Source organism: Diabrotica undecimpunctata, chromosome 3, assembly GCF_040954645.1.
Source record: "Diabrotica undecimpunctata isolate CICGRU chromosome 3, icDiaUnde3, whole genome shotgun sequence".
Lineage (NCBI taxonomy): Eukaryota > Metazoa > Arthropoda > Insecta > Coleoptera > Chrysomelidae > Diabrotica > Diabrotica undecimpunctata.
In genome coordinates, this window is record NC_092805.1 from 150,521,067 (window position 1) to 150,537,006 (window position 15,940).

General features: G+C 32.8%; 1 protein-coding gene across 1 annotated transcript in view; it reads left to right on the forward strand.

The window, feature by feature from the left end:
• LOC140437562 (facilitated trehalose transporter Tret1-like) overlaps positions 1-14,476 on the forward strand; it is a 124,151-nt gene extending 109,675 nt beyond the window's left edge. The window contains exons 9-11 of the mRNA XM_072527160.1: positions 5,970-6,191; positions 7,465-7,651; positions 11,089-14,476. Of these exons, the coding sequence (XP_072383261.1) occupies positions 5,970-6,191; positions 7,465-7,651; positions 11,089-11,561 (882 nt within the window). The 3' untranslated portion in view covers positions 11,562-14,476. The remainder of the gene's footprint in view (positions 1-5,969; positions 6,192-7,464; positions 7,652-11,088) is intronic.
• Positions 14,477-15,940: the final 1,464 nt, after the last annotated feature.

A 15,940-nucleotide genomic window follows, 5' to 3' on the forward strand; every position in this document is an offset into this window, starting at 1 on the left:
TTCGTGGGGACTCCTGCATATTTTTTAATCAATCTGCTTCTTTTGATTGAGTGGTATTACAGCTGCTGTCGGCGATAAAGGGGGGAGTTGGCCTCTATTTAAACAATATGATTCGCCACTTATTTATGGTTTTATTCTAGATAGAACTAATTAATTGTAATACACTGTAATGAATGACCATCGGTTATCTAGGCAAGGAACTATTTATGCTACTGTGAAGTAAAAATTGATCCCAGATTGATATCAAACGATGTGTTTAACACGTATAATGTAAAACCATAGAAAAGAGCTTAAAATAAGTGGTTGTACTTGGTTTTTTATAACGAATAATTAAAGTCCTAGTCAATGAAAAGAGAGGAAAACGTGCAAAAGAAAAGAAAAACGAACTTACCTCATATCAAATTAAACTATGAATCATAAAAAGCCGTTTTCGTATGATTTTATATTCTTAATGATAATAGCACCTCCGGGTTAATAGGATAATAGGCCTCCGCCCACCTAAATTGTGGAATACATTCGCATAGAAGCAGTTGTGTTGGATTTGGGTATATTAGTAGTACCTTCATTTTTTCTAGTTTCCATAGTACAACAGAAAAAATTACATTGTCTGTCTCAAATTATTACTGTCTCAAATTATTATATATTTATATTTGATGTGCTATTAAGGTTAAATGAAAGTACTGGCAAATGCTCACAAGAGTCATAAGTAGACTTCGGCAAATATGCAAATAAAAATGTAGAAAATATGCGCATAAATATGCACGTGTTTACCCGAAAATATGCAAATATTTTACAAAATATGCATACAAATAAATAAAAAAATCGTAAAATAGTAACAATTTTATTTAAAAAAAAAAAAGTGTACATAACTAAATATTTCCTACTATTCATTAAGATTTACATTTATTTTAAGTAACTACATCATTTTTAAGTATGAATAAACTTATTTAGAATTATGGTAACAATAAATGACCAAGTGGTGTTCAAAATTTTCTAACAAAAACTTGTGGCTTCTGTCTGAGTACATATATTTATATATGGAAAAACTTCGTTCAACATCAACTGATATAACGGGAGCATTTTTCAAACTAACCAAAACATTTGGTTCTAAATTAATTGTTTCCGAAATATTTCCAGCTAGAACACTGACTACTTCAGAAAGAATATGGTAACCTTTATTTTTTTCCATAGTAGCTTCAAATTTTTTAAAAATATCTTTTCCAATATTACCTCTAACGTTCCGACAACATGACGCAAATTCTTTTATTAATGCTGTACTTTCGAACAATGACAGTTTTGGTGATTCTAACTGAGTAATTGTTTTTTGAACAAAACTAAAATTTGATTTTATAAATGAAAGTTCTTGTTGAAGCAAGTTACTCTGAAAAGTTTGTTTAGAATCCAAAAGAGATTGGGAACTTTCATCTGTTAACGTATCAATTATGTTCTTTATTTTAACAAAATGATCTGCATAAAAATTAGCTGCTTCTAACCATGTTCCCCATCTCGTTAAAATAGGTTGTGGTGGAAGAGGAATGTTAGGTAGCATTTCTTTATAAAGTTGAATTCTTATAGGAGATTTAAGAAATACTTTTTTGACACTGGATATCATGGTATTTACAAGAGGAAACTTTTTTCGTATTTCCTCTGCAACTCTGTTTAATCCATGCGCTACACAAGTAACATGTATTAAATCTGGGAAAAATATTTTTAAATTTTGTCCTGCTTTCACCATATAAGGAGCAGCATCCGATAAAATAAGCAGTAATTTATTAGAAGGAATAGTTGTCGGAAGAAAAAAAGTTGCTAATGTTTCTTGTATAAAACGTGAAATTGTTAAGCATTTGTTTTCTCAAGTTGCTGGCATGAAATAAGATGAGATTTTGGTAAGGTATCTTCTTTAAGAACACCAATCAATAAATGGACAATATACTTTCCTGAGGAATCAGTGGTTTCGTCTACAGATATGTAAAAATAATTATCTGCAATGTCTTCCTTAATATTAATTAACACCGACGAGTATAGCCCGTTCACATTATTTCTTCTTAGAGACCGATCACTTGGAACATTAAGTTTGCAATATTTTTTTAGAAACGAACTAAAATTTACATTTGCTAATTTTGGAAGCGGTATGTTTGCAGACACTAATGCGCGACACAAGTCTTCATTAAAAGTTTCTTGCTCATCTAATTTTTTTGAAGTAGATTGGAAACATTTAGCCATTGAAGTTTGATGTTTTCCTCTTATTTTTCCTTTTTTGCAATGTGTGAAGCAGTTCTCACATGTTGGTCTATCTGAAATTTCTTCTCACATGCTATCTATAAATAAAAATAAAAACCTTTATTTTAACCCAACCTTTAAAATATAAAAATATACAAGGTGTTTTTGGTTAATCAAATAACTGGTTTGGAAAAAAAAACACTCGCTAAGTGTTTTAAATGCAGTATTAATCCACAAATTAGTTTTTGTTACTAACCATTAGTACATCATATAACTTATTTTAAAATTCAACAAAAGTTTTTTTTTTGTTAATTCAATTACAATAAAAATAATTGTGTTTTAGAATAGCTGACTTCATAAAAAAAAGTAAAGGTGAAAAATTTTTCTAAATACACACCATTGTATTGTACCATGGACAATTTTTTCTCACTAAAGGAAGCTATTTTTCATTTAAAAACAACCTACGAGTACTAAATTTCAAGTAAATACGTTTATTGGTTTTAAAGTTATTGTTGTTATTAACTAAAAGAATTTAATTTTTTTTAATTTTAACACCCTGTATCTCGAAAAGTAAATAAGTTTGACCCCTCATTAACTATATCGTTTTGTTCAATTTTTCGAGAAGTATCTACAGTCAAACGTTGTAAGTGTCATTTGGAAACACCCTGTATGTATGAAATATTAGATATTTAATAGAAAATATTAGATACTTACAATTTTGCCACAGACTGAACAGTAGATTTTTCCCATATCCATAGACAGCTCTTTATAAGGTTTAATCCAAGTTGAAGCACTGGTTGTTTTAGGCATTATAAAATCACAATCTTCCTTTTTGTTACGCACAACGAGTGTTTACGCTTTGAATATCAAAACAAAAATGATTTACAAATCTGAGCATCAAATTAGAAATGTTTAGGTACCTAATTCAATAAACTGGGAGATTTTGGAAAATCCCTAAATTAGGAACAAAACTATTAGCCGTTTACCTGCTGTTAAGATACATAAATTGTAGATAGATTTGGGGATTAGATCATAAAATGCAAATGAGCGAACCCTTAGCGATTATCCAATAACTGAATGCCTCAGTGACCGAGACTTTCGAAGAATGTTGAGGGCTACTTAAATTGATCTTCTTTGAAATTGTAAATGTTTTGTACCTGTAGAGATTACGTACTTAGATCATTTCTTGATTAAAATGACTACAAAATTTTATACAAGAATTGAAATAAATTGGTATGTTTAAAAATTTTCAAATACAGTATAAAAATCTGAACTTTTATGCACTTTATGCAAACTTTTATACAAATATGCCAAAATATGAAATATTTGCATAAAATATGCACAATATGCAAAATATGCAATATGCATATTTGCCGAAGTCTAGTCATAAGGCAATAGACAAGATAAGCTATACCTCCTAATGTCAGCCCTTGCTTTGACTGATATGATTCATTTAAACTAACAGACAGGCAGTAGGCTTGAAAAGTGGCATTGTTGGTGATTTCATAAATAAGGTAGATAGGTAAAAATGTCATCATTATTAAAAGATATTCCATTCATCCTCGGATATAAGCCTCCCTCAGGCCTCTCCATTCATTTCTATTCGTTGTTTTTTGCGTCCATTTGTGACCAGCCGTTCGATTGATGTCATCAGTCCATCTGGTTGCTCGCTTCGTCCAACGATTATCTTTCATTCTTCGTATCTGTCCTTCCCATTTCCATCTAAACGTAGCAATATTTTGGTTATATCTGTTACTTTTGATCGTCTTCTTATTTCTTCATTGGATATGCGATTGCTGACCTTAGTGTTAAACATTCTCCATTCCATAACTCTTTAAGTCACTTAAAATTTGTGAACTACGTTGCTGTTAAAAGCCAATGTTTTTTTCCATAATATGGAAAAAAACATTGACTTTTAACCGGCACCGACAATACATACTTTTCTAAAATTTTTAAGTATTTGGTAAGATTGATTAAAAACTGTTTGCAATCTTCCAAATGCTGCCCATTTTGTATTTAATATTTTGTATTTAAATCAGTCTTTAGTTTAAACTTTGACAGTACAATCTTTTGTCCTAAGTATGTATACGACTCAACCTTTTCTATATTATTATTATTATTCATAGTTATATCTTTAGGTTCGTTTCTTAGATATTTAGTTTTTGGACATTGAAGAATGCCCAAATTTCTATGGAGTCAAATGACTTCTGGTAATCTACCATAGCTACCCAGAGTGTTATACTATATTCGTTTGATTTTTGGATAAGTGTTTTTATTAAAAAAAAAAAGAGGTTAAATCTTTGTACATGGGTATATTTTATAAAAAACCCTTAAAATGTCACCTCGGGGGAACAAATAAGGGTCTAACCACCTTCTGATATCCCCGGGTGCTCTGTAGAGGGCTTCGAATATATTGTCGAGAGCTCCTCTACTTAAGTCCATTTTCGGGTTATGGACTTGGAAAATATTTATCTTCGGTGTCTTGCCTTGAAAAATGCAAGATATTTCTTACATGACAATTTCTTCGTCGAAATAAAAATACCAAGTTAAGTTGAAACAATTCTCAGCCACAGAGTATGGAAAATAAATGCAGGAAGCAGAGCCCCGAGAGCACTAAGCTCTCAGAGGGCCCGTGAGGAACTGACCTGGCTGACCTTAAAATCGCCAATATTTATATGCGCTGTTCGAGCGATAAATAGGGATTTCCAGGTCAAGAGCCAATGGGATAATTCAAGGCGGGGCGATTCGCATCGAAATGCGTACTAGTCCACAGACTATGACATTCGATGACAAAAAGGGCTGCATCAAAAACACGAATAAATTGAGAAAAGGGTTAGAAATCTTCCGGCTGAAGGAATTAAAGATATAACATATGGAATTAATTTAAAATTGAACGCTGGAACTCACTTAAAGCATGGGTGTATGTTACCTGAAGTAAAATTTAATTAAAATATTAAACATCAAATAATAATAATAACATTATGTACATTCTTTGGTAACTTTATATATTTTAAAGGGTTTTTACCCCAATATTTTGGTGGCTCAGGCATGGTAACCTGTAAGTATAACCATTTTGCTTTTTTAACCTTAGTCAAAATTTTAAACCACGTTTGCTTTAATTAAATGGTTTATACTTATTTTAGGTATTTTTAACCTGATGATGGAACTGTTGTTCCGAAAACGTCCATGTTTTTGATGTAGCCCTTTTAAGGTTTTTTTATAAAATATACCCATTTACAAAGATTTAACCTCTTTTTTGTGATACGTGGTATACAGCCAGCTGCAGGAATTATTTTCCTTGTGGATTTTGTAACCTTCACAAACAGCTTATATTGAACTGATAACAGGCTAAAGGGTCTACAGTTTTCTAACTTATATTTACTTTCCTTTTAAAATACCAGTATTATAAGAGTGTGTAACCAAGTTATAGATAGTTCTACGGGACCTGTTAGTTACTACTTATTCGTCTTCATTCGCTCCATCATTCTTAAGTATCTTTGTCCTCTCATGACATGTCCTAAGTACTCATGGCCTAGTTACCACTACAGTAATACTATTTAGATATGAGCCGCTATTTAAGTTAATAATGTATTTTTTTTTTATTTCAGACTCAATATATTCTCATCCATTTTTTCCTATTAACATTTATGAGACACCTTATAAGGCGTTTCATCAGGTTTTTGTTTGTCATTTAAATGTATATTACTCAATTATATTGTTATCTAATACAAACTTTTTTATTTTTTTAGCACGAATCGTTAGCTGAACTTCAGTTGCATGCTCTTCAAAAAGAACATCAAGCTAAGCTTGAAGAACAGGCAAGAATAGGAGATTCTGGAGCGATGAGCAAAGTTAAGGAGTTCTTTAAACCCACTGGATATAAGCCATTGCTAATTTTAACCGGACTATTTTTCTTTCAACAATTTGCCGGAATTTATATTACTCTTTTTTATTCCGTCAATTTCTTTAACGTAAGTAACTGATAATGTTTTTTTTATGTATCTTTGACTATAATTTTATTTTTATTGCAAATAAGCATACTACTAGCATATTTCTTTTACATCATTTAACTTATTTGTTTAAATAATTTAGATACGTAAAACTACGTAAATTTCTCCTCTATAATTCCGTAAATTAGAAGTATGCGAGTACCACAATAAAGGAAAGTAATAAGTACAACTTATTCCACCAGATCTTTATCTCCTTTGTATGGATAATTCTCTGTTAGTCTAAAACATATTATAAAAACTATCCTGCAAACATTTCAACTGCATTACTCTCCATAAACAATGATCCAAATATCTCAGATCATCGGCAAACTTGCATATTGACAAATAATCATCAAATTCAACAGCAATTTTAAATTATATTTGGATTTACTTTTACTATTTACTTTATGTAAACTTATAAATCATTATAATTTGGTTGACAAATTTCCCCATAATCCTAATTTTATTAATATCATAATAATACCTATTTAGGTAAATGCACTAATAGTTAACACTGTACCCGTAGTTGACATTTTCCATTTTAAGCATAAATAATACACTTTTTAAATTACTTTTAATATAATTGATACAGTCATAGTCAACTACAACATATACATCTCTGAAACCATAGACATATAGGTAATTCAAATAGACTGAGCGTTGCAATACAGCGTAGTTCCCCTAGTGCTACAGGGAACACTGACGCAAACCAGTTCCTGCATCTGTTTCTAATGGGCCGGTTTTTTGACCATGTAATCTATATTACCAATGGTAAGGTCACGTGGTCGATAAACCCGACCCATTAGAAAAATATGCAGGGACTACTTTGAGTCAGTTTTCTCTGTCGCGCTGGGGGAATGGTAATGCATTGCAGCAACCAGTATATTTGTTAAATATGTCTATATCTGAAACTATAGAATCTTTTAACCTTAAAACTGAAAATTCCCGCCAAATTGATGTCAAAGATATAAGTTGCACAAAGTTTTCTAAATACCTATAAGCATTAAGAAGATATGTTTCAAAAAAACCTATTTATTGATTAAATTGTGATTGTAGTTATACCACTATATTAAAATTAAAAATATTTTATAATACAATTTTCCGATATTTTGTTTGTTGATATTCAGAAAAGATAAAATTACCTGAATATACATATTTTTAAATACATTGTTGATAATGTAACCCACCATTGCGGATTATTTCCATTAGATAGTAGAAAATATTTATTACTATTTTACTACCAAATGTTTTTTAGGAGGTGGGCAGTACCATTAATCCCTACCTTGCATCCGTTATGTTGTGCTTGATAAGAATGGTCATGGCACTATCCAACTCTTACTTCCTGAAGACATTTAATAGACGGTCCCTGCTAATAACAAGCGGTTTCGGTATGGCTTTTTGCACCGGATTGTCAGGATTGTTCACTTACTTAATTAAAGAAGGTAAAGTATTATATGATATATTATATATAAGTACAATAATGAGGGTGGTGTGAAATCATAATATGTAGCCAGTAATATAAATAACTTTAAATATTTCGATGAAATATATCAATAGAATCGAATATACCTAAAGACTTATATACCTGCGTCATCTCCTGCCGCAGGTATTTATGTTATATATTCAGCAATATTGACATAAAATTGACTTTATTCTTTTGGTAATGAAAGGGCATGAAAGGTAATCGTTTAGCTTTGTTTTGTGTAAAACTTACGAGGTCGCTGGTTAAATGAAATTAGAATAATATTCGAAGAAAAAATGCATTATTTTGACTGTAAACAAATTAGTGAAAAATAGCAACTATTAATTGTGAACAAATTACGAGAATTAACTGGCTTTACTCATTACTGTTTCTATACAAAGAATAGGCATACCTTTTGAAATATTGGTGTATTCATTATTGTAGCAGATAGTACAAGTACAACGGTACCACGCCACGACGTTAAGCGACGCCCGGCGCCGAGGCTCAAAAGAGGACTTAACCGATAAGTTTTCGAATTTGTAAGGATAAAAAATCTGCACCTACAACTTGTAAGGGGTGGTCGACGGTTCGTCGGGCAAGTGCATCCCATAAATCAACTCTATTGTAGGACGCCTTTAAGTGGCGACAATCTACCTTAATGGTCACAGTAATATGATACTTTCCAAAAATAACAAAAGAAGTCAAATTCTTTGAACTTAAAAACAGACTAAATGTGCTTACCAGTTTAACAATGGGATTTTACTGAATGAACAGAAAACAATATATTTTAAAGCAAATAAGTTAGAATATAGACCATTTAGAGACCATAAAATTAGAATATCTCGGACATATTGCACGTGGAGAGAAATACACCTTGCTCCAACTGATTATGCAGGGAAAGATCCAAGGAAAGAGAAGCATAGGGAGGCGTAGAATGTCATGGCTATCTTTAATTATACATTTTCGTACATATTTGCATAAGCATATACACAAATAAAACGAATAAAATACTAATGTAAAAAAGGTAGGTATTACTTCTTAAAAAAATTATCAATTTTGGTTTGTTTTTTGTCTTGAACATTATTTTTCACAATTTCTAACTCAACATTTAGAATTACATCAAATATTTTTTTACTTACTCTTGCATCACCTTTATATATAAAAAATAATTTTAAGTCCCTTAGTTTTAGGTAAGCATCATTTAAATTACTTACAGTTGTGGTAAGTTCTAGTTTATCGTCACTCCATTGTCAGAAAAATTGAACACCTCTTCGTTTTCTTTAAAATCACCAACACAATTAGCTAAGTTTACTTCAGGATTTTCCGTCAATAGGTCTGCACTAATGTCTAGGTAGTTCAAAAAATGTTCAACTCCATGACTTTCGCAATAGGTTGACAAAAAATTACCAAAGGTTTTATTTTGCACCCATTTAAATTTGCACTCAATAATACATTCAGCCTTTGCTTAGAAGATTTAGGCCAAGTGCATTTTTCATTACTTGGTAAGGATGGATAATACAGACCAGTCTCGTCAGCGTTATAAATATCTACAGGTAAATAGCCTGGCAGTTTTCTCTGCCACTCTGAAACGTCGTCAAGGTTAACATTTGCAGCTTTTCCAGAAATTGCTCTAGATTTAATGGTTTGTCAAGCCAACCATTGGAAGCCTTAAAATTCAAATTGAGTTCTTTCTCTGCCTCTAACGCTCTTTCTTTTATTATCGGTCCAGATAGTGGAATATTTTTACTTCTCACTTTACAAAACCAATCGTACACTATAGCGTCGATTGCAACACCTTTAGTTTTAATTCTCTTGTTGAACATTTCCACTTTTACTGTACAACCTCTTTTAAATCGACCTTTTTCTTTAAAATGTCACTAACTTGAGTTATTCCTATTTGAAACTTTTCGGCTAAAAATCGAACACTATAATTATTTTTTTCAGATGCTTTTATCACCGATATGTTTTCTTCCAAACTTAAAAGCTTTGTTTTAGTCGAAGACATTTAGCCGAATAGCTATGATGATTGCCGACCTCCGCCGCAGAGATGGCACTTGAAGAAGATAGACCATTTAATAAGATCACATTATAGTACAGTAAAAGAAAAATATTAAACGTAAAATATGAAAACAAATACTACATACTTTCCCAAACAAGCATTATAATTTAATAATGAATTCTGGCATATGACTGTCACGGCTCGCACTGACGTAGTCTAATCTGGAGGTTCAATTTTCGATCACTTTTTACAATATTTGTGGCAATAATACGGCGAATATTGCCCTCCAAGTGGTCAATCGTTTTATGCTTATCGGCGTATACTAGCACCTTTACATATCCCCAGATAAAATGTTCTAGCAGTGTTAAATACAATGTGCAGTGGAGGCCAATTCACGGTCCAAAACGTGAAACTATGCGGTTATCAAACATTTCCTTCAATAAATCAATTGTGACACGAGCTGTGTGACATGTTGCGTCATCTTATTGAAACGACAGCTCCTGTACATCATGATTGTTCAATTGGGGAATGAAAAAGACAGTAATCATGGCTCTATAGCGGTCACCATGGACTGTAACATTCCAAACAATTGTTAGTTTATATCAAACAATAGTTATCACTGGAAGGTGAAGTAGAGCTAAATGACAGTGAGCTTTCTAGTCCTAGCCCTTGCTGTTATATCTTGCTGTTACCAACATTCCGGTTTATACATAACATAACTCTCGCTGTGGCATTTTTAGCGAACTTAAGTTTAAAAGACACTTTGAGTTTCGGCCCAGATGAAACCCCTTTCATTTTCTCATTAAGTATGTTTATACTTTAAGTAAATCCATTTGTTTGCTCTTTAATTATTCACTATTCAACGAGTTTGCAGACAAACCATATTGTCATCCCAATACATAAATCTGGTGATAATCTGGTCTAATGTAAAAAACTACCGCCCGATCAGTCAGCAAGCTAAGTGTGATAGAATCACTTTCATGGCACTGTAAAATGTATATCCATTTATATTAGCATCGATTATCACTGCGCTGAGCTTTTGACATCCTCTCTGACGTCTTCTTCAGGGCTTTCGGAATCTCAGTCTCCTGGCCTCCCAGACACTACACTGTTCACCCATCACTGCGCTACAGTCACAATATATCAATACAAGAAGTTACAAAAAAGTAGGTAAACAAAATGACCGAATTATATTAAAATTGTTGCAATACCAATAAAATAAAACCGTTAACAGTAAAAATATTGGCAATAACCGGTCGAAAGCTACTGGCTAAAGGCCCCGATGAATACTCTTCAGGCCAGTTTTTCGTTTACACCATCACAATTGGAAAAGTTTACGCTATTATTTATTGTAAAAATTTAATTTACTTTTCAATTTTCAGCAATAATTTATATATAATATCTCTATTTAATTTTAGGTTCTTTACATGCAACCTGGCTGCCGATAGCTTCCCTTCTTCTCTTCGTCGTTGCATCCATGATTGGCTTCCTTCCAATTCCTTGGACAATGATGGCTGAATTGTTCCCACTGGAAATTAGAGGAGTTGCTAATAGCATCGCATACAGTATCGGTAACTTATTGATGTTTGCTGCCATTCAAAGTTTCTGGGGATTGGTAGATGTTTTCCACGGTTTCGCTGGCGTACAGTGGTTCTTCGCTGTGGTGGCTTTGTTTGCTTCAGTTTACACCTACATATTCGTACCAGAAACTCATAGAAAGAAGCTTAGCGAGATCACTTCCTATTTTCAAACAAGTACAGGAATATATATTTTGTCACAGAAAAAGAGTCCTCGAAAATCAGCGACTCCCAGCAACGGAAGTAGAGTTGCGAAAAAAGATATTGTCCTGTCTGCTAATGGACAGAACGAGAAACTCATACAGAACGTTTGAGGAATATTCTGCGAATATGATACCAAGTTTACAGCTTTACGGGTATAGTGTTAGCTTGTAAGTATTTTGGATTGTGAACAAATGATTTATGACATTCCATGTTAATATTTAATAATGTAAATTGGCTATACCTAGGTCAAAAGTTTTACTGACAATGACCAAAAATTTGTCTTTATGTTCAGAAGACATAGTTGGCATAAAAAATTTACTCTCTTGCCATAATTTATTTTTTTCTATTTAATATTCGTTTAAGCTAAATAGTTTGTTAAATTATAGAAAAAGTATGAATGATTTTGTATTGTATTAGTATGGTTTTATATTGTAAAAGTTGTCCGTTAACCTTTAGTTCGTAATGTAATTTAAGTCCTGTTGAAAAATTCGCTTTATAGTATAAATATACAGGGCTCCTTAAAATATTTTGACCTGAGGTAATATTTTTAGTGCAGCAGTTACTCTCTTAAACCAATAATTGGTGAATGAAGAATTGCCAAGACCAAACATTAACTTAATAGCGTTGCCCCTTGAACACAGTCAGGAAAAATATGAGTCCTCCATTTCTCAGTTCCAATTCAATTTTTTCACAGAAATGCATCACAAGTTGTTATGCTAGAGAATTTAATGGTTCTCCAGAAATATTTTAAAAATAAAAGCTGTTGACAATATATTCCACCAAATTGTGTAAATCTTTCGAATATTTCTGTACTTGTCACAGCATTTCATACGATTTCGTTGGATAGTCACACTCAAAAAATGTGGTGTCAATTTAAAGAATAAACAATATTCCTTAAACGTATCACGTTATTGGTTTATAAATATTTACTTACTACGAGAAAGCTAATGGTAGTGGTTAGTGGTTATAAATGAAACGCACCAGTTGAGTATACAGTTAAGACTAACGTTATTTTGTTCCAGAAGTGAATACAATTGACAGTTTACATTGTACCAATCTTAACTTCCTGTAAATAACATATGCAGCTAATATTTAAATTTTGTTTAGTTGATATTTTATCAATCAATATTTTAACCGTAAATTTTAACAGATAGTCAATATTTTAACAGTAACAACAAACTCTTTTGAAAACAATTAAAATTGCAAGGCATGAAAGTGAATTCAAAATTTAAACAACACGAAAATAATTTGTAATCAAACACGTTCTCAAAAAGTTGTCAAAATTTGAAATTTTGGAATACATTAAGAGCGTTGGCGCAAAATTTCGGGCCAATGCTTTTTAAATGAATTCATTTTTTTCGAATTCTGAGAAAACTAATAAATATTTTTGAAAAATTTAGACGCAGAATGAAAGACTACATTATTACCGAGGGCCGAAAGTCCCTTAGAATAAACAAAAAGTTTCTTTTGAATGAGATATTTGAAATTAAAAATCACACTTAATTTTCTCTTTTTTTTTCACCCATGTAACTTACTAAAATAAACATTATAGAAGTTTTTAGGGACTTTTTGTCCTCGGTAATAATGTAATCTTTCATTCTCCGTTTAAATTTTTCAAAAATACTTATTAGTTTTCTCAGAATTCTAAAAAAATGAATGCATTTAAAAAGCATTGGCCTGAAATTTTGTGCCTACACTCTTAAACAAAAACCAATATTCGAGGGTGGATTGATATAAAACTAGCTTTTGATAAAAAAAAACAAGTTTTTTGGAATTAAATCGATTTATTTCTCAACATAGTCCCCTTTTAGCTAGATACACTTAGTAAGACGATGTTCCAATTTTTTTATCCCATCCAAATAGTACTTTTGCTCGAGCTCTTTAACATAGGCTGAAGTTTCAGCGAGGACTTCATCATTTGTTGCAAAACGGCGTCCTCCGTGCCAATTTTTTAGGTTTGGAAACTGGCGGCAAGATCTGGGGTATAGTATATGCTAGGTAGTACTCACCATTGATAGTTTTTCCTTTTTCCAAGTAAGCGACGTGGAGATCCTTTCGCATCCCAGAAAACAGTCGCCATGACTTTGCCGGCCGAATGTGCACTCTTTGCCTTCTTCGGCAGCCCTTTGCTGCGTTTGCGCTACTGTTTCGACTGTATCATCGCCAAAAGCGTCTCCGAAGTGGTCACACGTTTTTGCATTTGATCGATTGCCAGCAAACGCGGCACCCATCGTGCGGATAGCTTTTTCATGTCCAAATGATGGTGAATGATGTTGTGTACGCGTTCGTAGGAAATGTTTACGACCTTTATTAACTCGTGGAGCTTAATTCGACGATCTGCCATAATCATGTCATGGACTTTGTTGATCATTTCCGGCGTGATGACTTCATTTGGCCTCCCGGGACGCTCATCATTAAAAACACTAATACGACCACGAATAAATTCAGCTTTCCAAAATTTTACTGTTGCTAACGAAGGTGCAACCTCACCATAAATTTCATCCCGGTCGGCTTTGATTTGCACATTCGTTTTACCCTTTTTGTGGAGGATCTTAATCACCGAACAATACTCAACTTTTTCCATTTCTCCGAAAACACAAAATTTGCTTGCTTTTGACGGCTGTAAAAACCAAACTAATTGTTTTTAAAACTTAAAATTTTGACAGACGTTATCTCATGAATGGCAAATGTCAATACCGAAACCAATTCGGTATCAAGTAGCGCCATCTACCAAAGGCTAGTTTTATATCAATCTATTCTCGTAGCTAGTATTCTCGCTTTTATCATGTACGTATTCCATTGTATAGAGACAAGAGCTTGTATTTAGACAAGAGCTTGTAATATAAAAATAATTTGTGTATGTCATGTATATACCTTTTATCATTTTTTTGTGCGCAAGTGTCAGTATCCGCGCTATTTGTTCCGTAATGTTGTAATAGAGCATATTAAAGTACCTGTGAACACATAATTAAGATAAAAAATACTAAAGAAAGTATATTTTTTGAAAAAAAAAAAAAAAAAAATACGAAGCAAATAATTTTTTTAAATCGATTAATAATATATATGTAAAAAAATGATTAATGAAGCGGTGTCGTTATTATTTTATAAATTTTACAAAGCTTTTATTTCCTTATAAATAGTCTCTTGCTGCTATCTACGATATTTTATTTGTATTAAAAACTATTCAGTATTATGCATTTGTCATTTTTAACATTAAAATATTAAATGGTCTATTTTGTTAAGTTATGAAAATCGATTGACATCATTAACTAGAATAAAAAAAAATTATATTATTTTTGTAATAAACAAGTAGCAGTGTCTAACCTCTCAATCAGCCCACTTTTTTTCCTTTTTGTGGACATCCATGACATTTAAGCTATCCTTTTAATCGCGTACAATTGGCGACTTCAATGGAAATATAAACAAATGAAGCACTATCAATGATTTTTTTCTAATTATGTAGGTATCGAATTATGGAGATACTTTACTTTACTTTATGTTTATCCAGGCTCTTATCCTATTCATAGTTTTCAACGTTTTAGTCTAGGAACTGGCCGATCCATTCAACCTGGGGAAGAGGAAAATACTTAGGTGGTTCATCCTGCACTGTTCCAAGGAAGCTTTTTCTGGATTTTGGCCGCTATCGTGGTGTTCGAGCTTTGTATAGAGCATGCCGCTCGTCCGCGACCTGTTTAATTTTCTCTATGTGCTCTGCAACACCTCTGCCTGTTGAAGGTTCTGCAAAACCCGCTGCTTTATATTAATATTTGAGAGTGGCGTTGGTTTCATGCACCCCGTTACTATCCTGCATGTCTCATTTAGTGCAGTATCAACTTGTTTGATGTGGGCCGATCTGCCACAAACGGGGCACGCATATTCAGCAGTTAATAAACACAGTGCCTGTGCCGTTGTTCTTAAAACGACAGGACGTGCACCCCATTTACTTCCCGTTAGCTTTCTGAGTATGCTGTTCCTAGTTGTTACTTTCCCTCTCGTTTTTATGCAATGTTGTCTGTAGGTGAGGGACCGGTCCAGAGTTACTTCAAGATATATATGTTGGTTTGTGTGTTCTAATGTATACTCCACGCAATTTGGAGTTTTCGCTTGGCTTCCTTTGCGCGAAGGTGGAAAGCGCAGACTAGGGATTTAGAGGGATTGGGTCTTAGGGTCTGCAGGTAGTACTCTGTCATTGTTTTTAAGGTAGTTTCGAGTTTCTCCTCCACTTCTTCAAAACTATTACCTTAAGCACATATTGCAAGATCGTCAGCATAGAGGAAGAGCTTGGTTTCGGTAGGCGTAGGTTGGTTGTTTGTGTATATATTGAGGAGCATTAGTGCTAAAACACTTCCCTGTGGGAAGCCGTTTTTTTGAACTCTCCACCTACTTACTTTACCCTCCAGTATACCGAAAAAACGTCTGTTTTGCAGTAAGGAATATACGATCTTACCCAGATGGTGGTCATTGAGAGTGTCGTATAATTTGTGGAGAA